The 23,805-nt window shown below is 37.0% G+C and overlaps 3 protein-coding genes and 1 non-coding gene across 4 annotated transcripts; all 4 read left to right on the plus strand.

Annotated features, from left to right (window-relative positions):
* The first annotated feature begins 585 nt into the window (after positions 1-585).
* On the plus strand, positions 586-5,352 carry LOC103938027. The gene is made up of 9 exons (XM_009348022.3): positions 586-1,018; positions 1,231-2,997; positions 3,085-3,252; positions 3,353-3,407; positions 3,653-3,801; positions 3,886-3,972; positions 4,360-4,488; positions 4,640-4,785; positions 5,126-5,352. The coding sequence occupies exons 1-8, from the start codon at positions 950-952 to the stop codon at positions 4,763-4,765; spliced, it is 2,550 nt and encodes an 849-aa protein (XP_009346297.1). The 5' UTR covers positions 586-949; the 3' UTR covers positions 4,766-4,785; positions 5,126-5,352.
* Positions 5,353-6,899: 1,547 nt separating this feature from the next.
* LOC103938028 (LRR receptor-like serine/threonine-protein kinase RGI5) lies at positions 6,900-8,520 on the plus strand. The gene has a single exon (XM_009348026.3). It carries the CDS (start codon positions 7,165-7,167, stop codon positions 8,443-8,445), a length of 1,281 nt encoding a protein of 426 aa, XP_009346301.1. The 5' UTR covers positions 6,900-7,164; the 3' UTR covers positions 8,446-8,520.
* Positions 8,521-10,721: 2,201 nt separating this feature from the next.
* Positions 10,722-13,035, plus strand: LOC103938034 (probable leucine-rich repeat receptor-like protein kinase At1g35710). Its single transcript, XM_009348030.3, has one exon. It carries the CDS (start codon positions 10,864-10,866, stop codon positions 12,781-12,783), a length of 1,920 nt encoding a protein of 639 aa, XP_009346305.1. The 5' UTR covers positions 10,722-10,863; the 3' UTR covers positions 12,784-13,035.
* Positions 13,036-13,814: 779 nt separating this feature from the next.
* TRNAG-GCC lies at positions 13,815-13,885 on the plus strand. The gene has a single exon. It is a non-coding gene; the product is annotated as a tRNA-Gly (tRNA).
* Positions 13,886-23,805: the final 9,920 nt, after the last annotated feature.

The following is a 23,805-nucleotide window of genomic DNA, read 5'->3' on the forward strand; positions in this document are numbered from 1 at the left end:
CATGATCGAAGTTTTAAAGTTGTCATGAAAATATTTTGACACCCAAAAACATGTTTCACTAGGAGCAATCCTCATATGCTTTTGTTTCTTCCTTTTGGGTTAATCAGTAATTTGTCATGCATGAAATTTAAATTCAATATCCCCTTCAACAAAATAAAGACTAATGCATTGCTAGACCAGATGCTCATGTGACTTCAAATGCTTTATTTAAAAAGTAAGGACTAATCCTCTAACGCGTTCCTACTTTTTGTCTTTCCTTTGTTTGTCTTTTGAATATCGTTTGATAAGAAATATGAGTTAGATCAGCTAATCAAAATACTATACTTTCATTTTCGGTATCCAGGTGCGAATTTCCGTTACTGTAGATTAGAATAATATTAATAAATTATTACCTTATCAAAAAAAAAAAAAAAAAAAAGGGTCAAGTGAGAGCTTTAATTTTCTTGGGCTTGATCTTGGGATTGGGTGTGGGCTTGACTTTGGTGCATGACAATTTCAAGAAGACGACGTCGCCGCAGCGAATTAGATTAATCTACGAAACCCAAAAGGAAAAAGATCGGCCAAGACATTTTGGTAACTTGCAGGAAACTCAAAAGTAAAACCAAATCCAACCAATCAAATTAACAAAAATCAAGCATCCGCGAGCCGAATCCCAAAACCCGAATCCCTCACTTTAAACTCAGCCAGCCAGCCAGTCCATGAACCGTTACGCGCGTGTTCGTAAAGTCACACAGCTCAGTCGCTACTTTTTCACTCCTGGCGCTCTTTCCACTCGCCTGACTCGGTCGGCTCAGTAACTCGTCACTCCCTGCAACTCCACCACCACTGTCAGAAAATTCACAACTCTCAGAGGCTTCGAATTCGCCGAGATCTCCGAGAATTTTGAAAATTTCAGAAGAAAATAATCACTTGCATTTTAATTTCGGGACGATTTCGGAAGCGAATCCATATGGAAGCAGTGGCTTCGGCTCCTCCATGGATGCCGGAAGACGACCTCCGCTTGAAGGATGCCATGGAGGTAATCCTTTGCAATTTTCTCCCAAATTTACGCAATTTCCTTTTCAGTCCTTTTACTTTTCAGTTATTGCCGTTGCTGCCATTAAAGCTATCATCCTCTTCTGCTTTGCGTCTGGTTTTTTATTCTTTTAATTTTAATTTTTTTTTAATTTTATGAAGTGATTGTTAGAATTAATTTTTGAAAATCTCTTTGGTGCTTTTTAACGGTTACAGACAGGTGCTTCTCTGGAAGCACTTGCTAGAGGCGCGGTGCGATTTTCGCGCAAATTCACAATCGGAGAGTTGCGGGAGCGGTGGTGCTCGCTCCTCTACGACGCTGATGTCTCGGCGGAGGCGTCGGCTCGGTTGGCGAAGTTGGAAGGTTGCAATTCCAACTCAGCGTCCAAGGCTAGTAGATTCAGTCGTTCTAGGGGTTTGCAGCGAAAATCCGATAGCATACGGAAGCATTACTATGCTATGCAGAAGATAGAGAGGAGATTTGGCGATGTTAATTCCGTTGATCCCGATTCTTATCAGAAGGACTTTTTCGATCGTAATTTTCTTTTCAGGCCGGACATTGATAATGGCGAGGCTTTAGAGGAAAATTTTGGGGCTGGAGATCATAATCAGCCCTTGTTTTTGGATTGTGATGTGGATAACGGCGATGCTGCTAATGCATTTCGTGGTGGAGAACGTGTTTCGATTGGAAATCATGGTGCGGAGGGAGGTGGAGAGCTTGTTGTGATTGGAAATCATGGTACGGAGGGAGGTGGAGAGCGTGTTTCGATTGGAAATCATGGTGTGGAGGGAGGTGGGGAGTGTGTTCCGATTGGAAATTATGTTGTGGAGGGAGTTGTGGGGGAAGGGTGCTCAAATGAATTTGTCGAACAGGTTTCTTTGCTGCCAGGTAACGAATTAGGAGAGAATGCTTTTTGCCATGATAATGCCTGTCAAGATCTGCCTGCTCATCGAGATGATGCAATTGATTTTGGGAATGCCTTAGATGCGGAAGATATAGGGCCATCTCATGCATCTGTAGATGAGCCTCTTTGGAAAACGATTGAGGATGTACGGGCACCAGAAATGCCAATGGATGTCAGCATGGGGGTTAACGGTGAGGATGCCGAAAAGACATTGGTAGTTACTGATGATATGGATGTGGATAATATTGGTTCATCTCAATACGATGATATCCATTCTGAGGAAGTGTTTAATGATGAACTGATTAGGTCTGTCACAGTTTCCGGAGATGATTATGCAGACATAGACCTTGCGAATGAGTATGAGCTTGCCTTCATGTATGCAAGTGGCAAGGAGTCAATAGATAAGTCATCTTCTGAAAACCTGAATCCGATTTCGTTGAGTAAGACCAAGGATGTTCATGAAAATGATGTACCGTCTCACTCTGGCCAAGATCTTCCCCCAAAGTTGATTTCAGATTCATGCCAGGTTGTTACAGACAATATGCAGGCTGCCGAGATGGATGTTGCTGCTGAACTGTCTCACTCTGGCCAAGATGATCAGTGTGTTATCTCTTGTTCTGAAGCCAATATGACAGCATCTACGTCAGTGCTACATCCTCTTACTCCTGAACTTAATCATGAAGAGATGATCTGCACATTGAATACTGAGGACCCTGAAATCCCATGCAATGATGATATATTTCCATCTACTGCAACTGTTCATGCTGTATCGGAACCAACCTTAAAAGGAGCTCATGAGTTGGCTTCCTCAACTGGTAAAAGAAAATGCGATCAACAAAGGAAAGAAGAAGATCCTGCACGACCTTTTAAGGTTCCCCAGATGGTGGGATACGACACAAGTACAGAAAACAGCCCTAACCATGCACTTGGTTCTTTTGGAGTTAAAGCTCCATATGGTGATAGTAAATGTGTAGCTTCAGTCTCCAAACATGATAAAAATGTCATTGCCGACCAAAGCCAAAGCAGATCAGCACAGGCACCATCTAAGTCTATCACCAATCAAGGGCTCAAAGAAGAGGTTATTAATTTTTTAACTGCAGTCACTTCATAAATTTCTTGGTTGCTCTTGCAAATACGTATTACTAAAGCTGATTGTTGTAAACAGGGACTAGAAGCTCCTTTTACAATTGCAGAACTTGCACCCTTATGCGCAGAGGGTTCTACAACTTTCCCAGAACCAGAAGCCAACCCATCAGTACTAGATCGTGAAGAATCTGAGGAAAAATCTGATGATGATGCTGACATTCCTTGTTATTCTGATATTGAAGCGATGGCAAGCATTAATAGTTCTTTTGATTAGCTAGATTTTTTGTAATCTTCTACTTAGTCCATTTCTAGGATCTGCCCCTCTAACTGTTTTATGCTATCTTCAGATACTTGAGATGGATTTATATCCACTGGATCAGGATTCATACATCAGTAGTGAAGGTAACTCGTCTTATTATTTTTATAAATAATTTAAACATAGTACTTAAAAGATTTGATGTGTAATAAGTGATAAAACTTTACATTAGCTGCCTTCCCTTATATTCTGGTTATTGAGAAACCATCAACCAAATGTGGCAAAGAGTTCCGCCTTGTATGGTACAGTCGAACGTATAGAATGTCATGTATAATGGTCTGTATTGTTTTGTGCTTGTCTTTTTTATATTCTTTTTCTGTGGTATTTGCAGTCTTAGAGTATCAAAACGAGGATTCTAAAAGAAAAATCATGAGGTTGGAACAGTGTGCACGATCCTCTATGCAAAGAACCCTTGCATCTAAAGGTGCACTTGCAGTATTGTATGGAAACCAGATAAAGGAATACATTAAGAAAACTGAGGTGTGTTTGTTTGGATTTTAAAGTTTCAATTCAAATTCATGCCGCTCCTTTGCAAACCTGTTGCATCCTCTTCCTACTTTGTAGGTAATAATTGGCAGATCAACAGAAGATAACGAAGTTGATATTGACTTGGGAAAGGAAGGGCGGCATAAGAAAATATCTCGGCGGCAGGTAGGACATTTTTGCCCCTCTAATCCTATTATGATCGTTCCAGGACCTTTTGTTTCCCTTCCTTGCAATATGATAATTGACTCAATCTGTAGAATGGGATTAAGGTGTTGGAAAAACTGTTTCCTGAGTTTTTTGACAAATGATACGATGAATTGTGAGGGGGGAAATAAAATAAGGGTGGCGATTTCCACAATCCCCTTTTATCCATTCATGCTCCTTCGCCTAATTTTTGTTCTTTGGGCGACTTTGGTCATTGTCTCTATAAATCTGACTTCACAGCAGGGTAGAACAAGGAGGAAGTGTTACTTTGCTTGTTTTTATGTTGTTATATTCCTTCCAAGAAATTTCGCTATGATTTTAATACGACTTTTGTTAATTATTCTTTAGGCTTTTATAAAGATGGAAGGAGATGGTTCTTTCTCTTTGAAGAATCTTGGCAAGAGTTCAATATTTTTGAATGGTGAAGAAGTTGCTTCGGGACAGCGTGTTACTCTTAGTTCAAGTAATTTGATTGAGGTAAATAGGTTTCTATTTCACTATGCAACCGATTATATTCTTATATTGTTATTTTTTCATGCTACCATTCTTGTTTCGTCTTTCCCTCAAACATGCTTCCTCCTACTTATTTAGTACTCTCGACTAATTTGTTGTTAATGACAATCTGCAGATTAGGGACATGTATTTTAATTTTGAGACAAATCACAAATCTGTGAGGCAGTATCTGGGAAGAATTGGCCAGAAAAGCGAGGATAAGGACACCAAGTTCGAATGGCCACCTGAGAGAGGCCCATAAGTGGAGAATAATATGACAAGGTGCCTTTCTTGTTCCAATTCTTTTCGAGTATAGAATGTATAGGCTTTTTATTATTATTAAATAGGAGCATCCTCACCCTGCCTGATTATAGAATGTATAGGCTTTTTATATAAACTGCTTCCTGAAATTGGCATAACTTTTGGTCCCTAAGATCTAAAATTGTTAGAACCGTTTTGTCCACCGTTAATCATTTTGGTCATTTTGTGAAAAAACTTCCACAAATAAGGAATAAAATGACAAAAATACCCTCAAATTTTGTCAAATCATTTTGGCCCTTTGTTTATTTGATTGAGGGTATTTTTATCATTTTGGTTTTTATTTAACGGAGATTTTTCACAGGATGACCAAAATGATTGATGGTGGACAAACTCAGGGACCACTTCTATCGATTTCAAATCTTAGTGACCAAAGTGAGAAGTTATGCTAATTTCAATAACTATTTTGGCTAAATTTCTATGTATAGTAGTTAATCCTTCAGCCCGAAGGACGAAAAGTTGTAGTACAAAAGTATATGTATATATAGATATATCAGTTAACAGTAACTAACCAGCTCCTTGTTATGTTAACTTTTGATCTTTCCCATTTTGGCCATGTTATTATTGTCTCTCTCTTTATGGACAATTGTCGTCCAATATACTTAAACTCATAATCTCTCTCATAAAAAAAGAGATTGAGTGCCGCTAAACTAAATAATCATTGGGTTATAGTTATCTGTTTGAGACTTTTAGTTTAAGAGTCGATGTTTACTGTTTTTTATTGTCACGAACTGCACTGAAATACGACTACTTAAACATGAACCCAGTTGGTTGATGTATTTCTTAATTCATAGTTTGATTTCTAAACAATGTTCCTGAGTGGTGGTTGGAAGTTGGAAAATACCAAACGCGAATCTGCATTCTGGAAATCGGTTGGCTTTTGGAAAAAGTCTGCTGTGTTTTCAAGTTTGTTAGCTCTTCTAATAAGGACTTATAATAAAAGTGCTTTCACCAATTAGGACATATCATTCACCAACTTAGAGGCTGTCTGTAACAACTGAATCATAGGGCAATCGATTCTATGAGCTGGTTTTTTTTTTTTTTTTAAATGGCCACCCACCTTTGTTTTATCTTTTTCTTTTCTTTGTGATTGCGACCTAGAACTGGCTTCTGCTTTTGTAAGGAAGCCATTTTTAACGGCTTATAGAGAACTAGGGCGAAAGGGATCCTGTTCGATTGACAGCATGATTAGGTTTATAGAAAATTACAGTCTGACATGTATACAATAATGTCTCTTTGCAACCGCAAGAGTTCCTCTGATAGATAAAGCATTACACGGCTGAAATGCTCATTGCGGATAAGTTCATCACTTCTCACATTCTTTGCAACGAGGAACGACTCATTTTTCTCATTTTTTGTAAATAAAACATTTTTGTAATAGTGTCAATTGTAAGTGAAATTATGGGATCAAGCAATCGGACCACGTGTCTATGCAGACCGAGACACAAAACTTCCCTTACCCCACTCTTCTCGGATTGTTATATTCACCCGACACACTTTCACCCTCACTTCACCTCACACCGCATGCAAATCAGGTGTCGTACCGAAGACCTTCTCAAAGTTGTAGACATTGTGGATGAGAACGGGCTGTTGATGTAAAAGGGCCAAGCATTTGTAGCCACGTGTCAATCCAAACATTGTGATTCGCATCCGAAGTCGATCTGGACTATGACACAATTTCAACTCCCGATTAAAATAAGTGGTGCTAACGAACTCATGAACTTTTGCATTATCTTTTACTTCCAGTCTTCAACATTATGAAACAATGGCTCTCACAAAAGCAAATTTTATTTTTTTAACGAATGATATTATTTACATGGATGAAATAAGCTTAGCTTTACAATATGTTAGCAATAATATAATTTAAATTCGTTTGAACAAGAATCAAACTTAATATCTCACAAGTAAAGAAAAATATTACTAAACCATAATACTAAATGGCTCATAAAAACTTCTTATATATTTACCGTCCAAAACATTCTTATACATAATATTGAATCATTGACTTTAAACGTTACCATATACGATTCCTTCCCGTACATGAGAAATAAAGAAAGAGAGATACCAAAGACAGCTCACCACAAGCAACTAGCAGTAGCCGCCGCCGCTTCAGCCCAACCAACACACGTCACTATATAAGATCGCTGAACTCTGTCTGATTCCCAATACCAAAAGCCAACAAAGTGCTTTCCTCGCTTTAAGCACTTTTCCCCTCTGCCTCGCATCAAAATTCCGACTTCTGATTCAAAACCAACGGTCCCGATCAACCTCTCCGTCCTCCCCTGTTTCTGCAACTTCACACTCCCCACCCCCAACTGATCAAATTTCCACAAAAACCACTTCATGGGTGTCTCCATTTCCGATTTCTCCCTATTTTTCCTGATCATGTTCGTAATTTCATCCGCAAGTCTGCAGCTTGGAGCAGAATCCAAGACTTTCTGGGCCGACATTGAAGCTCTCAAGGAGTTCAAGAACTCACTCGACCCCGGCTCAGTGCGTCCGGGCTCGTGCGTCAGCTCCTGGGACTTCAACCTCGACCCATGCGACAACCTCTTCAGCGACCGGTTCACCTGCGGCTTCCGCTGCGACAAGGTTGACTCCTCGTCGTCAGTCAGCAGGCTCACCGAGCTCACCCTCGACCAGGCCGGCTACTCCGGCTCGCTCTCCTCCCTCTCCTGGAACTTCCCGTATTTGCAAACACTCGACCTCTCCAATAACTTCTTCTCCGGGTCGATCCCCGAGTCGCTCTCCAACTTAACAGGGCTCATTCGACTCGGTCTCTCCGGTAACTCGTTCTCCGGCGCAATTCCCGACTCAATTGGATCGCTTTCGAACCTCGTGGAGCTTTTTCTCGACAACAACCGCCTCGAGGGCGCAACCCCATCGAGCTTGAACGGCCTGGCGGGGTTGCAGCGGCTCGAGCTCCAAGGGAACCTGCTCAGCGGCGAGTTTCCCGAGTTGGGTTCTCTTCAGAACCTAAGCTACTTAGACGCCAGCAACAACGCCATCTCCGGAGGTGTCCCACTAAATTTCCCGACATCTCTGCTCCAAATCTCCATGCGAAACAACAGCCTAGTAGGAAACATCCCGGAAAACATCAAACAGTTGGGTTTTCTGCAAGTGCTCGACCTGAGTCACAACCAACTCGGCGGTGCCGTCCCCGGCCACCTCTTCAACCACCTGTCGCTACAGCAGCTCACTCTCTCCTTCAACCAATTCATGTCCGTAAAGCCCCCGGTTTCTCCTTCTCCGGGCGCCCAGAGCGCGCTCATTGCACTAGACCTCAGCAACAACGAGCTCAGCGGAATGCTACCGCTGTTCATGGCGGCGATGCGGAAGCTCTCGGCATTGACGCTGGAGAACAATAAGTTCACGGGTAGGATTCCGACCCAGTACGCGCTTAAAGTGGCGGTGCCCGGATCCGGAGTCTCAAAGCTCGAGAGGCTCCTGCTGGGTGGGAATTACTTGTCCGGACCCATCCCGCGTCCTCTGCTCGGGTTAAAACCCGGTTCGGCGAATGTGGTTTTGGGCAATAATTGCCTGTACAGGTGTCCCAGGATTTACCATGTTTGTAAAGGTGGCGATCAGAAATCGTATCATAAGTGTAGAAGCTTCCGCCGATAAATAATAACATGAATAAATATTATTCATGTATTTATTGTAATTTTATTTTTTTAATAAATGATATTTTTACACTAAGCACGTGAGGAGTGGGTTTATGACACATCCTGACCCGGAAGGGGATGAGTAATATCATGCTACGGCGAAGTCGAGCTCGGGATGTGGTGGAGGCCTGAACCGGGATGTGACAGTTTAACCTCACAATGCGCTAGCAATAATGTAAATGAAATTCGTCTTTTGTATTATTACTGTATTAATATTGTAAAATTATATATGACATGAAACTGTTGAAATTATTTCATTTTCCACCCTTCTAATTTATTCTCAGTAACTATTTGGTCACTACTTCGTTTAAAAATTGACACTTTACTACCCGAAATTATGAATTCTTAGTCTATTAACTTCGACGCAACACTTTAGTTGGTTCATTCATTTGCTTATGTGGAGTCATATCGATGAACAATTAACAAATGTCATGCAGACAATAAGTAAGATATTTTTTTTTTAGTGAAAACTATAATCTAGAAGATATAGATAATAGAGAGCAGAAGATTAAAGTTTAGGAACTAATCTTACTCATTGCGTGTTACATAAAATGAGTAGTCGCTAAATTGATAGTTCGAGAAATGGAAAGGTCAATAATAGTGCAATAATTTTTATTTTAAAGTAATAAAGCCCAAAATTTAGAAAGATAAAAAAAAACAAGAACCTAAACTATAAAGAGCGCCAATATAATTCTTAAATTAACTTAAATTATTACTAATTTTGATTATCTTCCTCTTAATTTTCATTTTTTCTGGTGTGGTTTTGTTTTTAGTTTTATTTCTATTTTTATTTTTTAAGTTTCTGGAAAGTGTGGAAATTGAGGAAATGTTTGGTAAAATGGTGGTAATAATAATGTGTGGGGAAGTCCTTGTCTGTTGGTGCATGTTGACGTTAGTAATCAGTTGCTAGATTTTTTTTTTATCTTCCTCTGACAATCGGGACGTTAACACTCACGTGGTTTCCTATGTATATCCATATACATGTTATAGATGGAGGATTTCCTTGGTCAATGGTATAATGTCGATATGACGTTCTGTCTCAACGATACAATGTCTTGTTAAGAAAAATTTACATTATGGTTGTTTGTGCCATTACAACTAAGTTGCTATAAGTTTGTAGTGTATAGATGGTCGTAGTGCGTGCTTGGAGAGATATTTCATTGTGTTTGAAAAACAAATACATATATCATATATGATAATAAAAGTAAAGGGATACTTGAAAAAACTTTACATCTGTATAATAATATATAATGTATCACCTCGTATTTCAGACACAAAAAATCTCTCGTGTGGTTGGGGTTGTAATGTAACTACGAGCAAGCAATTTACTAGTCAAACAATTTAAAAGTGCATTCGCACCAACTTCATCGCTTCAATGAAGGAAAACAACTAGTTTAGAAAGTGCGGTTTGATAATTATTATTTTTTTTAAATTTTAAATTTTGTTTTGAAAACTAAAAACTCATTTAATAACTATTTTCAATTTTCATTTAATAAAAACTTATTTGAGTTTTCGCACATTGTTACTTTTGCAAAGAAAAATATAATATCACACATTGTTGCTTTTGCTAGTGATCCAACGGTTAATTTACAATTTTACATTGTCTTGGTGTCCTGCATGCTTCAGTTACTAATTACCATGCCATTTATTTAGGTTAATACGATGAAAATATGCATCATTAACTCTTCACTTTTCTCTTTTCCTTTGTCAAATCTACCACCCCTCCACTTAAAGCATAATGATCATGCCACAATACTTATCATTAGCCAGACTATCTTAACTTAAATATTTAATATGAATTGACAAGGGTTTAGGTTAATTAATAAATTATTGAAAAATGCTATTTTGTGTCTGATTTTCATGGATCTAGTTTATGTGACAAAGGTTCACAGGGCAGATTTTGGACATTTAGGGCAGGAGAGATTCTCTCTTACAACTAATTCATAGTCTCGATGACATTATTTGATCATTTAGCTTTGGTCGCAGGGTGGGACTTGAACATTTATCCAATTGCCACAATGAAGCTTCTCCTTTGATGTAAAGAAAAATTTTGGTAGGACTACCTTATTAAGGCAGCTTTTACACAAGATATCATACGAATGACGTGATCAGACAACTCTACAAATTTTATCCTCAATGTATACTTTTCTACCACTTAATTCAATACCAATCCAATCCTAGTCACACCCCACTGGTCATGGGGAACATTGCTTATTGTAGAAGACAAATAAGCACACAGCTAAAACTGTGAGGCTTAAACTAATTAAACAATTCTTGTGCTGTAGCTGCTTGAAGATTACTTTGTTCAATAAATTCAAGCTTTTGACTCATGAGACATGAAGATTTTTGAGCCTCAACATCTCTACATTTCTCAGAAATGAAGATCTCAATTTACAACAAAACCCTAGTCCTCTTTCTCTCACAACTCCTCTCACTTCTTTTCTCCAAAGCATGTCATTTGGTAGACAAACAAGCACTTCTGCATTTCAAGCACAACATCGTTTCTGACCCTTCAAAACTGCTGCATTCGTGGTCAATCTCCTCCGATTGCTGCTCCGCTTGGGAAGGCGTCACGTGTGAATCCTCCGGCAGAGTTGTCAACGTCTCACGCCCGGGGCTTGTTTCCGGCAATGACTTCCTGGTCGACACGTATATGTCCGGTACTTTGTCCCCTTATCTTGGAAACTTATCATTTCTTCAACTTCTTGACCTCAGTAATCTCAAGGACTTGAAGGGTCCAATACCACAAGAAATTGGGAAGCTATCTCACCTCACTCATCTCTTCCTTGATTCAAACATGCTCATTGGCTCGATACCAACAGCATTTCGCTATCTTTTTCGATTGGAGAAGCTCTATCTAGGTAACAATTACATATCTGGTGTTGTTCCCTCCTCTGTTTTTGGATCTTTGAGCTCTCTTTCGGAATTAGGCCTATCCGGAAATCGGTTGTCGGGCCAAATTCCAACTTCAATAGGAAAGTTGGTTTTGCTCACTAAGCTTGATCTCCATGCAAACAACATCTCCGGAAGCATTCCAATCTCCATTGGCAAGCTTAAGAGCTTGACATATCTTGATTTATCCGAAAATCGGATAAGTGGAAGACTACCTCAGTCCATTGGTGCACTTTCGCAATTAGTCCTGCTCTATCTCAATCATAATCAGCTCACTGGAAGCATTCCTTCTTCGATTTCCGGGCTTAATTCTCTGCGGTTTTGTCAGTTATCCCAAAACAATCTCGCAGGTGCTTTGCCAGCATCACTAGGCCAGCTCCCAAAGATCGAAAGGCTCATTTTCGAGAATAACGAACTTTCAGGAAAACTACCAGCAGCCATTGGTCACCTTGCAACTCTCACTGATATTTTCTTCTCCAACAATCGTTTTACAGGCAAGATTCCTTCAAGTTTTTCCAATTTACATAACCTACAAACACTAGATTTGTCGAGAAATCGACTCATTGGTCAAATTCCTCCTCAGCTTGCAAAATTACAGAGTCTAGACACTCTGGATCTTTCTTTCAATCCACTGGGATTGGTTAGTGTACCAAGATTTTTTGCAAGATTGAAACTTTTTCGGCTATTGTTGGCAAAAACCGGCATTGAAGGGCAGCTTCCGAATTGGTTATCTTCATCATCTATCTCCATACTTGACTTATCAAGCAATGCCTTGACAGGCAAGTTGCCTCATTGGATAGGCAACATGACTAGCCTTTCATTTCTGAACTTATCAAACAATGGTTTCCATTCATCAATCCCAGCAGAATTCAGAAACCTTGCACTTCTGATGGATCTTGATCTGCATTCCAACAAGTTCTCCGGCCACCTGAGCTCGATATTTTCGAAACAATCACAAAACCCTCTTGGACAATTCAACTCCATTGATCTTTCCAACAACATGTTCACCGGCCCGATTGACGAGGACATCGGAGAAATTCCCACAATGGCATCCATCAAAAGTCTAGTTTTATCAAACAACCCCTTGCGAGGAAGCATACCAAAGTCATTGGGAAAACTGAGTGATTTGCAGGTTCTAAAGCTTGCGCGTAATCGGCTTTCGGGTAGGATTCAATCAGATCTTGGAGATGCCAGAAAACTCACTACACTTTTTCTTTCAAGTAATAACTTGAGTGGAAATATTCCAAAGGAGGTGCTGAATTTGAAAGACCTTAAAGAATTTGATGTTTCTAGGAACCATTTGAGTGGGAAAATTCCTCCTCACAAAGCCATTATCCCTGTTTCCGGTTTCATAGATAACCCTGGCTTGTGTGGAGCTCCACTTCCTCCTTGTAATCACTCTTGAAGTTTTGGCTTGAGAATTTAAAAGTTTAGGTCTTTGCTTTTGGGAAGGCTTCGTTTTTATGTCATTGCACACTCGAAACGTAACAACATCGCCAATCGACTAGTTAAACTCACTTTTGAGTCATCTTTTACTCAAATATTCTTCTGAAACACTCATCTAGCATACTAACGAGATAGACAATGACTTCGACGTTGAGCGAGACCATGTTCTGTACGAGTCTTTGAGAAACAACACTGCTATCGTAAGTCCTAACGGCTACATTTCCACCCCTGCTCCACAAATTTAGGGTTTCAACTTTCAAGCAAAGACTAATAATAAAGCTCCAACCCCTAAATTGGAGCACCATGTGAAGTAGGTATTTGTTGGTAATACAAAACATATATATATATATATATATATGTAGTCAGAAACCATGAGGAAAGAAACGAAAGCAGCTGGAGGCCATATTCAAAACTTACGTCTGGTTCTTCTGTTGTTTGAAGATTTGGTGTTTTGTGCTTGGCTTATGCTGCATCTACGATCCTGAGACAGACAGTGCTGTAAACCGGCCACAAATTCCAAACAGTATATTACAAAGTGAGTTAAAAACTGAACGTGAAGCTGATAGGAGGGCTTAGGATGTTGTCATTGGTTTTGAGGATATATGCCTTTATAAAAGTGGGGGTGTTTCATAAATGACAAACCAGCGTGCACTTGGAGAGGCAATTGTGGGTTAGACAGGTTTGGTTAAGGTAATGTGCTCGTACTTATTCATATAAGAATAACTTATATGGCACGAGTACACTGTCACCGTGACGTCTCATGTCAATGATATATAGACGCGTGTAAATTTTTATCCACGTAACATGTTATCATTAGGATTGAGACATTCTTCTTTTCATCTTTTGCACTCCTCCTCCTCCCCTTAACTAACGCAACTGGAGGAAGAGAGTTACTAATTAAAAGGTTAATTTATTTATTGTTCAGAAAACAAATTAAATGGATCGCTTTATAATCTTTATTGTAATGTTTGACCAAAGAGTCTCAAGCAAGCACCAGTGGTCTAGTGGTAGAATAGTACCCTGCCACGGTACAGACCCGGGTTCGATTCCCGGCTGGTGCAAAAAAAAATTTTTTTATATTTTTTTTTTATGTTGGTTTTTTGTCTTCCAGCTCTTTTCAATTAAAAGTGCTTCTGCTGATATGAGAAAAAGTGCTTCTGCTGACATTATAAAAAGTTCCCTTCCTCCCTGCAACTTGCATTGATAGCTTCAGCTTTTATCATCTCAACAGCTTGGAGAAGAAAATAACAGAGAATAGGCTGCAGAATAATTCAGAACAACACTTTGAGTCCAAGGCTCCTCCCTCTTGCTCTATGCACTATGCATTTTCATGCTATATATGCCCCCTTCATTTGCTTAGATTTAGGAAAAAACAAATTTAAGAGCATGGCCTTTGTTTTTAATGGGCACCTACATTTGCTATCGTCGCAATCTGACATATTTGCAGAAATAACACATTAAAAGTACAAAAAGAGAAATTACGACATACATGTCAATTTGTGATTAACAGAAATGTACGATATTCTACTTCCAAAGAAAGAAGCCACGTTTCTCCCACAATGAATTAGTCAAGTAAGCCTTACTTAAAGACTAGTTGAGTGTACCTTATTGACATACATAGAATGAGAAAGTCATCATCCAAATGTACAAATAATTCAAAACTGTGGAACGGTAAATAGGAGGCTTTCTCTAGTGCACACCAAAAGTACATATTTAAATTACACACGTGTATAAGAGCCATTAAATCATGTAATTTAATAACTTTTATTCAAATGTATAACTTAAATGTGCACTTAATACGCACCAGAAAAACACTGATAGTAAATAGTTTGGTGAAATTTGGTTTCAAGTTCCGAAGGCCCATGTTAGCAGTTTCCAATGCATATAAATTACAGGCCATGTCCATTTATCCAGCCCACAACGTGACGGTACCCTTGTGCCTTTCTGGCTCTCTGTTCATGACTAGTTTGCAATCTGTTTTTATCTCTATTTAAGGATTGCCACGATCACGCATGTTTAACTTTGAGACTAAATAAAATTTGAAACTACTTGAGCGAACTGATATAATTATTTAACCCGTTAATACTTAGATTAGTTCGCTCAAGTAGTTTGTCATCTCTTTTACAATCAAGTTTGAATCTTGCGTTCTATAAATTAGAATAATTTGAAATAAACATCGTCTAATGAAAAAAAAAAAAAACATATTTTTGTAGCATACAAATGCTCTCCATTCTCACACTTTCAGTTTTCCATAATTCCACTGTGCTACCCAACACCCATGCTTTGGGACCATGAATCCATGGAAGCAGAGAGTGAGTCCACCCTCCCACACCTCCCTGTATTATCATATATCCGAATATGCAAACCGGGTATAGCGTCAGTATGCGGTGTGCTCCGATCATTCAATTAGTCTAGTGATATTCAATGTTTTATTTTGTTAGATAACATGTTGAATTCAAATTTCAAGAACGATAGTTAGCGAAAACATGTTAACGATGAAAACCCAAACACAAGAGGAATATTAACAAAGTTAACACTTTAGTCTTGAGATTACTTACTCCAGTGAAATCCAATTCATGATACATCATCTTAACCAAGAGAAAAAGTGTGAAAAATAGCATTACTATTAAGAGTTGAATCCAATATTTCCTACAAAGAGATAAAAAGATATAACACTTGTATATGAAGAGTCATGGTTGATTCAAAAGGTGTTGAAAAACTTAATAGACCTAATGAAGGAAAGTTTTCGCAATGTGTTGGTAACACAGCTCGATACACCAAGTATTATAATAGAATTGGTTAGAAACTTAAAAAAAAAATTCTAACCAATTGTATTATTACACTTGATATACCAGGTTGTGTTCTTGGCACATTGAAAAATCTTCCCTAATAGAAGGGGAGATTCATGACCTTTTTCAATTGACAAATTATCTATATATATAGGGTGTCTCTACATTTTCATTTAACCTCCCTTCTCCATCACCAACCAATAAAAAACACACATTACATCAAACAACTAGTTATTGGACCATATTTTAAATGGATTTGGATCCCATCTAGATCTAAATTGTGGGAATCGTAGGGATCCTCACATCTTAACCATTCTTCGTGCATCGTGGTGTCAGAACATTTGACTTTTTTATTTAAAATTAAACACAAATAGTACCTGACGAAAACTGACCGCACGATATACGATGAACGGTTAGAATGTGAGGATCCCTAAGATTCCGCCAAAGTGGATCCATAAAGGATCCTCTTCCATTTTCAATTACTTCTAGAGTAGTGTAACATAGCCCTATAGTCTAATCTACATTTAACAACTCAATTCACATATTTGTCTTTCAATTCTTTATTTTATGCTATTTCATTACACACTTGTCATTCAAATCTTTATTTTATGCTATTTCATTAGGCACTTGTCATTTATTTTTTTTTTCTTCCAAAAGGAAGACAACTGATGGCAAACCACAGTTATCCACTCTTTTAGAAGGCTAAAAAGACTCACAGAGACATTTCAATCTCTCCTGATCATAAATTTGATTTTCACACCAACAACGGAACCCTAACACGTCGAGAGTTAATTAATAACTAAAAAAAATAGGTGGGTGGGGTATCTAATTTATGAGGGTATTATGCTTGGAGAGCTTGGTTGGGAACTTGTTTTGGATGGAGTAGAATGAAACCCTAAGGAGAAGGACACCACGCTCGGACACTCGACGTGAGTCACCTTCCTCTTCCTCGGAAATTTCACAAGATTCCGTACTTTGTGTTTGTATTTTCACTTCTCCACTTCTCACTTTCCCGTACCATCATCACACTCAACGACAGGCAACAGGCAACAGGCAACAGCACGCCCCAACTCCAAGCATCCACGAGTTCAGCTCTCCTGTGCCAAAATTCTCTCTGCCCACCCTCTGCCTGCACTTTGGTGTTGATGAGTGTCTCTTTACTTGACAGCAAATTAAGCAACTTAACTTTATTTAAATAAAAATGAAAAAAAAAACTTAAAAAGTAGGGATGAGCATTGAAAATAAAATAAAAAACCGTACTTAATATTGAACTGAAACTGGAAAAAATTGAATCAAAACTAGAAAATTCGAACCAAACCGAAAATTATTGGTTCGGTTTTGGTGGTTCAAAAATCAAAGCTAATGAGATGAATAAAATTAATAAACTTTTTACTTATTTATGTTGAGTGTTCATTTTTCAAGCTTGATTCCAAGTCACCTATTAATCTAATTTTAATCGAAGGTTGAGTAAATTTAATTTTAGTCCAAATATGTTGACAGTCTTAGGTCTAGTTTGGGATTATTGTTTTTTTTTTTTTAATTGCTTTTGTTGTTCTTCTCGTAGGAGGTTTTTACTTTTCTCGTTGAGTTTTTATTTTTGTGTTTTATTTTACATGTTAACAGAGTCAAGTTGTTGTGAAGTGAGTCATCAAAGAAAAAAAAGAAATTATAAGAAGACTCTCTTAAAAGTGGGACTCTCTATAAATTCTTTGCTACCTTATATTTTTTGCACAATGTTTTATAATGTTACTACGATAATTGATTTTAAATGGTAAGATGACAAAGTCTATGTCGAATCTCATTTTTAGAGAGTCTATGTAGAATCTCATTTTTAGAGAGTCTCGTTAGCATTCTTCAAGGAAAAAAAAATATACAAGTCAACCATTGTCCCAAGATTAATTTGATTGGAGGGAAAGGAAAAGGATCCTCGTCGGATCCTTTTTTTGGGGACCCTAGGGATCTCGTGACTGTTCATCGTACATTGTACGGTCAGAAATCATTTCAAAATTTAAAATTAAATATAAAAAGTACCTAACGAAAACTGATCGCATGATGTACGATAAATGGTCACCATCACGGGATTCCTATGATCCCTAGGAAAAGGATCCGGCGAGGATCCTTTTCCGGAGGGAAATATCCTTGGTGTTAGTGTCTCGTTGTGTCTTTTGGTAGAGAAATTTTTCAAGGTGACGGGAATACACACCTCACCAATACAGGTAGTGTTCCGGACAAATCAAAATCCCATGCCCCACCCAGCTGCCCATGTTGTGGTTTGCGATATCATTTTTGTAGAAATATTATTTAATTAGAATTGTTCGTACTTTTAATATCTATTATTATTTTGTTAAAATTTATTCGATCTGAATATCGTTAATCATCTATGTGAGAGAAAAGGAAGTGATTATTTTTTATGAGATTGTTACTTGTTACCTTAACCTTTAATTTGTTCTACTTCAATCAATAGCTAAGCAGTTTCCTTTTTTTTTTTTTTTAAGTACAATCGACATCATTATTTTTATCTATACCAAAAGAAATGATGATTTGAACTCAAAACGTAATGCGTTGAAAAAAAATGCCGTAACTAATTCTAAACTCTCTCCAAATTCAAATGATTTTTTTTTTCTAAGAGATCCTAACTCCTAAGTTTTAATGCAGGAGAAATAGTTCAACCACGAATTGGTATATCATATGTAATAATGTAAGTACTAAAAATAAGTGTTTTTAACTATCTCCACGTATATTATAACACACAATCTACGAGCATGTTTTCAAACACACTGAGAAACGCCACGAGCCAAGTATATATTGTCTTTAATCACCCAGTTTATCCTTGTTGGGCTCCATTCGCCGAGGAGGGGACGATCTCAATTAAATTGAATTTTGAACCCCACTCGTTATTTTTTGAAATTACAAAAGAACGTTACCATAATTTGGAATTTTCAAAATTCAAAATTTAAAACCAAAAAAAAAAAAGAAATAATAATGGAGAGAGAAACGACTGATTATATTGGGCAACGTCACCTGTCCAATAGAAAAACGCCACGTGAAGAAACGACCCCAGGCGGCTGAAAACGACTGGCGGGAAGTCTCGGAAGCCGGCTCTCTCTTGTCTATCCTCGTCTCGTGCATAGTTTCTGATTTTTACCATTTAGTAAACGTCAACTTTTGGAATCTCGCATACGTATTTGACCGTCTATACCCATTTTTGTCTTTTCATAAATTAAAATTGCTGATTTTAATTTCAAAGTTACCAAACTACCCCTGCCGCTCACGATTATTGCGGTTACCGGCCACTGATGTTACTGAACTTTTATTAAATAGGATTTGGAACGCGTGACAGTGAGAGTGGATTTGGCACCAAGTGCAAAAAGGGATTTGAAATAAAATCAATGATTAGAACGATAGCTAAATCAAATTATCAACTTTGGTTCTAATCCAACTGGATCCTCTTCAGATTCTTTTGATGAGGATCTTAAGGATTCGTAAATTGTGTCTGTTCATCGTACATCGTGTGATCAGTTTTTTTCAGATACTGTTTGTATTTAATTTTAAATAAAAATATTTAAAATGATTTCTGATCGCATAATGTACGATAAACGAATATAATTTACAGATCCCCAGAATCCTCACAAGAAGATTCGACGATGATCCGGATCCGGTTCTAATTAAATTGGGTCTCACACCATTTGACCTAAATAGATGAGGTGGATAAGATTATTGAGTTGATATAATCAAGATTTTTTTAGTACATTTTTTCGTTGTTTTATCGAATTCACTTGTGCTACAATCATTGTTTGAAATTTTTCCGATGCAGTTAATATTTACGTAAAAATATCAAAAAAAAAAAAAAAAAAAAGATATGGATTTCCAATAAAACAGTTAAATATCAACGGACTGCTATGTGACATTTTCTAAATTTTTATTTTTAGTTTTTACATTTTTGAGTAAATTTCCATCATTTTTATCAAAAGCAATCAATATCAATATCGATATATTCATTGATATTTTCACAAATTTGCATATTGATATTTCCATCAATTCTGATATTTTAAACACTTATTAAATTACATATAACCGAGAGCAGCCTTGCGCCTGCCTCTTGCTTTTAGGTTCAAATCCACGTCTATTGAACTTTGGTAGTTCAGTAGATCACTTTGGAAAAAAAAAAAAAAAAAAACACCAGTGAGATTAGATTTATTAATCATCAATAATTTAATTAGTTATATCATGTGACAAACTAAAACAACCACAGCCTAATTAATCATTACCTTTTACAAGTAAATCAAAACAAAACACAAAACAAACTAAACAATAAAAGACCGACGTGCTCAAATAATATCACATAACAATAAGACAGAAGCACAAAAATTAATTTCAGCTTCGAATTGGAACAAATCCTAGGGTGAGAGCAAAAGAATAAGGAATCATTTGAGCAATATTTAATAATTTTTGGTTTGTGAAAAGAATCATGAGAGGAGGGAGACTCGGAGACAAAAGCTGGGGCCATGTCATTGACTCATTGGTACGTATCATCATCAACTTTCTTTGGCTTTGCTTCAAAGCCATGTCTGTATGTTGGTACTCGTACTGCTGTCGTTGAAGAACTTGATCATTGTGGGTTCGTGGATTGGGTTTCAGAAGGGCATCGTATAAATTTGGTCGTACCAAAACGGGCAGGCATTTGATGGATTATAAATTATATTTTAGTTTTTGAGTTTGAGTTTGTTCCTGTCCGCATAAATTTACTAACTGTTTCCATTGCTAAGAAAAATATCTTATTTCATAGTTGGTTCTTTCATAAATTATTGTCCAATTTATGTAGGGAGTATGATTTTTTGGGGTTAAAACACAAGTACTGGCAATGCATCTAGTAATAATTCATTCATACCTTCTAGAAAAGCGATATTTTTATGAAGATGGTGGAACGAATATAAGGCATTTGTCGATTAGGAATGAAGAATGATAATTGCACACTGTTTTTTTACTTCTGCATGTTTTTCTTTACTTTTGGTCATTGAATATAATAAATTAATCAATATCAAACATGAGTCCGTAGGGGAAGAAAGATTGTGTGTCTGTCATTTCCATTTTTTTTTTTTTTTTGTCAAACATAAACTTCATTGATAGATGAAGATGTTACAAGAGATATACATAAAAACAAGTTGTAATTACGTCAAAAAGGCCTAAGCAAAGCACATAATGACTTAATCAGACTTAATCCGTTGGCACAAGTCGTCATCGCCACAGCTATCGCGCACCTTGCCATTCCATCACTCGGGGCAGTGAATTTACCATCAGCACCAACAAAAACTTAAGGCTCCAAAACAAAATACACATACAAAGCAACCCCAAATTAAAAACAAAACGAATCCCTAATTTCATAACATCCAAGATTCACAACCAATACATTAAATTTCTCCAAAAAACACTCAACCAACGAAGGAAACAACCAAACCTAGCAACCATGTCCACCACTTGAGGACCATCAAACCAACAAAGCAAGTCGACAAAACATAATCAAAATTGCAAAAGGAGGCAGCGTAGAGACCCATACCACCAAAGTGATTTTCACATCTTCATATGAGTGAGTGACCACTTACTCTTGAGGTGGGTAGCAAACACAATGGCTAGATAAGTCTTCTCATTCGAAGGCAACCATCTAGCAAGCAATTGGAGGAGTTTGCCGCCTACCCGTAGACCCAAAGGGAGTGGGCGGCGGTTGGAGGGTTTTCTCACAAGCGGCGCAGTATGATTGTTTGAATAACATAAATCTATGCAATAATTCATCTTCTTTCTTCTTCTTCTTCTTCTTTTTTTTTTTTTTTTTTTTTTTTTTGTCAAACAATAATTCATCAATTTAAACTCGTAAATCATTTGAGAAGTGATTCTCATATGTTCGTTTTAACTTTTATGCATACCTTTTTATTTTATACATCTTGATTCAAATGATAGAAATAAATATATGGGTCTACAGAAGAAGAAAATGAGCGTATCTCCATAAAGAAGAAAAGAGGTGTGCATCAATTGTTGCCAAACCATTATTAGGATATTTGAAAAAATCAAACTCATCTTTGATACCAACACACCAACGTACCAACCCACCAACGCATTGTTACTCGAAGCCTCCAAGGGTTCTTGTTCTTGTATTGTATTTAACATTGTTCATAGAAAGTGATCATGGTTTTGAAACATGCAGATACGACGCAAATTTATCTTATTATTTGTAAAATATTTTGGCTTGCATTTCGCATCATTGTTCTAGTGTGCAAAGTAATATTCGAGAAAAATGAAATGTTAGGGTAAAAGTCAAAAATAATAATACAAGAAGCCTAGAAGGTTTACCTTCTTGCATGATAACTATTAGTTTAATTTGACAGAAAAATCAATTTCAACTCAACCCGTAGAAAAAAAATCAAAATCATTCAAAATTATTAAGAAATTTCAACGAGAATTGTCAAAATGATAGCTTAGCATGCATGGTACCTATGTGCCAATACCGACGATTGGGTATTGCCGTATTGGATTAATTATGCGCATGCTACAAGTCATCTTGACAATGATAAAATATTAGTGTGTAGTTATCAGGTGTATACAAAAATTAGTTCATAAGGAATTGTCTCACTTAAAGAATAATCAAAGAGTAAACATAAAACTAAATAACTTGTCGATGAAGGTAAATTTGGACCGTTAACTAAAACGAAATTTAAATATGGTCAACTGTATATCACACTATTCTCTCTTTGTACGCCTTTCTTTCAAATCAATTAATGTTACTTTCCTCAACAAAAAGAAAATAACTACACTTATAATCTCTTTCTTTTCTTAAAATTTTAATCAAACCTTGATGAAAAAGGGTTGTCGAAATCATTAATTTGAAACGAGATAAAACGATTATCTGCTAAGTGCAAACACATGAAATCTTTTCAAAGTCGTTAATCAAAATGAGATCGTTACGCACGTATTTATTTAAAAACTGAAATATAATTTAACAGCTACCAAAAATGTCAACTTTAAACCAAAATCTCAACCAGTGTAGAGAAGATTCAAGTCGCATTGAATTCCGTGGTATGCTCTCAAACGACAAAGTTTTGGTGGGAAAAAAATTAAAAGAAAAAAGAACACAAGCAAAGCGTAATTTAGGGGTTGAACTGGTAATAAAGCTTGAAAACAGAGAGCGCGGAAACAAAAACTTCCAAGTGATCAACCAAGATGAGCGGCGATTAACGCGGTAGGCAAATTATGTAATTTGGGCCAAAGTAAGGGGTAATTTTATTTCTTTGCTTATTAAAGAAGAAAAGTAAAAAGATAAAAGGGAAGAAAATACAACAAAGGTGGCTGTTTCCTAGGCATTGACGTACCCGTGATTTCCCACCAACACCCTGTAATTCTTATCCAAAATTAAATAAAAAAATTAGGAAAAAAATACACTAAAATGGAAGTTATAAAATATGGGTGGTGTTTGTGGATATGGTGGCCTACCGTATTTTGTACAAAACCCAAAAAAGAAGAACAAAATATATCTGATTTAGCGGCACTCGGTTTTCGCTTAGTTAGAACATGTTTAAATCCTACTTATAGTTTCACACAAAAGTGTGAACAATATGTTTCTATAACGAATGTCTGAATAATATGAACAAAGCATTGGGACTTGATGTGGATGATTACCGGCTCATTTAAATTATAACTTGTAAATTCATTTTCTATTCGCATCCATTAGAGACATTAATCATTACGTTTTTTTTTAAATATATAAACACATTATGTGATTTGCGTTTGTCATATTAAAAAATTTATAGACTAAGGGCTCGTTCAAAAATACTTTTAAAATGACTAAGGTCATCTCCAACCGAAGGGTCCAAAGGGTCAAAAGGCTGGAAATAGTTCGAAAATCATCTCCAACCGAGGGCCAGGGCAAAGGGCTCGTGGACCCCACTGGACAAAAAAGGGCCAAAGGGCTAACCGGGCGACCCCGGGAGGGGCCACATGCTGATGTCATATTTGATTTTTTTTTTTTTTATAAAATTTAAAAATTCTATTTTTTTTCCTATAACTTTCTAAGTCATTAAATAAACATTAACATTAAACAACTTAAAAAAAATTTAACAACATGAAACTTAAACAACATTTTTTTAAAACATTTAACAATATGAAAATTATTGACAATCCATAACATAAAATTATTGAGGTAATTT

Source organism: the organism of the source record quoted next, unplaced genomic scaffold (assembly GCF_019419815.1).
Source record: "Pyrus x bretschneideri cultivar Hongxiangsu unplaced genomic scaffold, Pyrus_bretschneideri_v1 Contig8, whole genome shotgun sequence".
Classification (NCBI taxonomy): domain Eukaryota; kingdom Viridiplantae; phylum Streptophyta; class Magnoliopsida; order Rosales; family Rosaceae; genus Pyrus; species Pyrus x bretschneideri.

Excerpts from the sequence above, each read along its gene's own strand:
- LOC103938027 (XM_009348022.3), top strand. The coding sequence starts at position 950 with ATGGAAGCAGTGGCTTCGGCTCCTCCATGGATGCCGGAAGACGACCTC. Across the intron at positions 3,973-4,359 it reads AGAAAATATCTCGGCGGCAG|GCTTTTATAAAGATGGAAGG; the intron begins GTAGGACATTTT and ends ATTATTCTTTAG. Across the intron at positions 4,489-4,639 it reads GTTCAAGTAATTTGATTGAG|ATTAGGGACATGTATTTTAA; the intron begins GTAAATAGGTTT and ends GACAATCTGCAG.
- LOC103938028 (XM_009348026.3), top strand. The coding sequence starts at position 7,165 with ATGGGTGTCTCCATTTCCGATTTCTCCCTATTTTTCCTGATCATGTTC.
- LOC103938034 (XM_009348030.3), top strand. The coding sequence starts at position 10,864 with ATGAAGATCTCAATTTACAACAAAACCCTAGTCCTCTTTCTCTCACAA.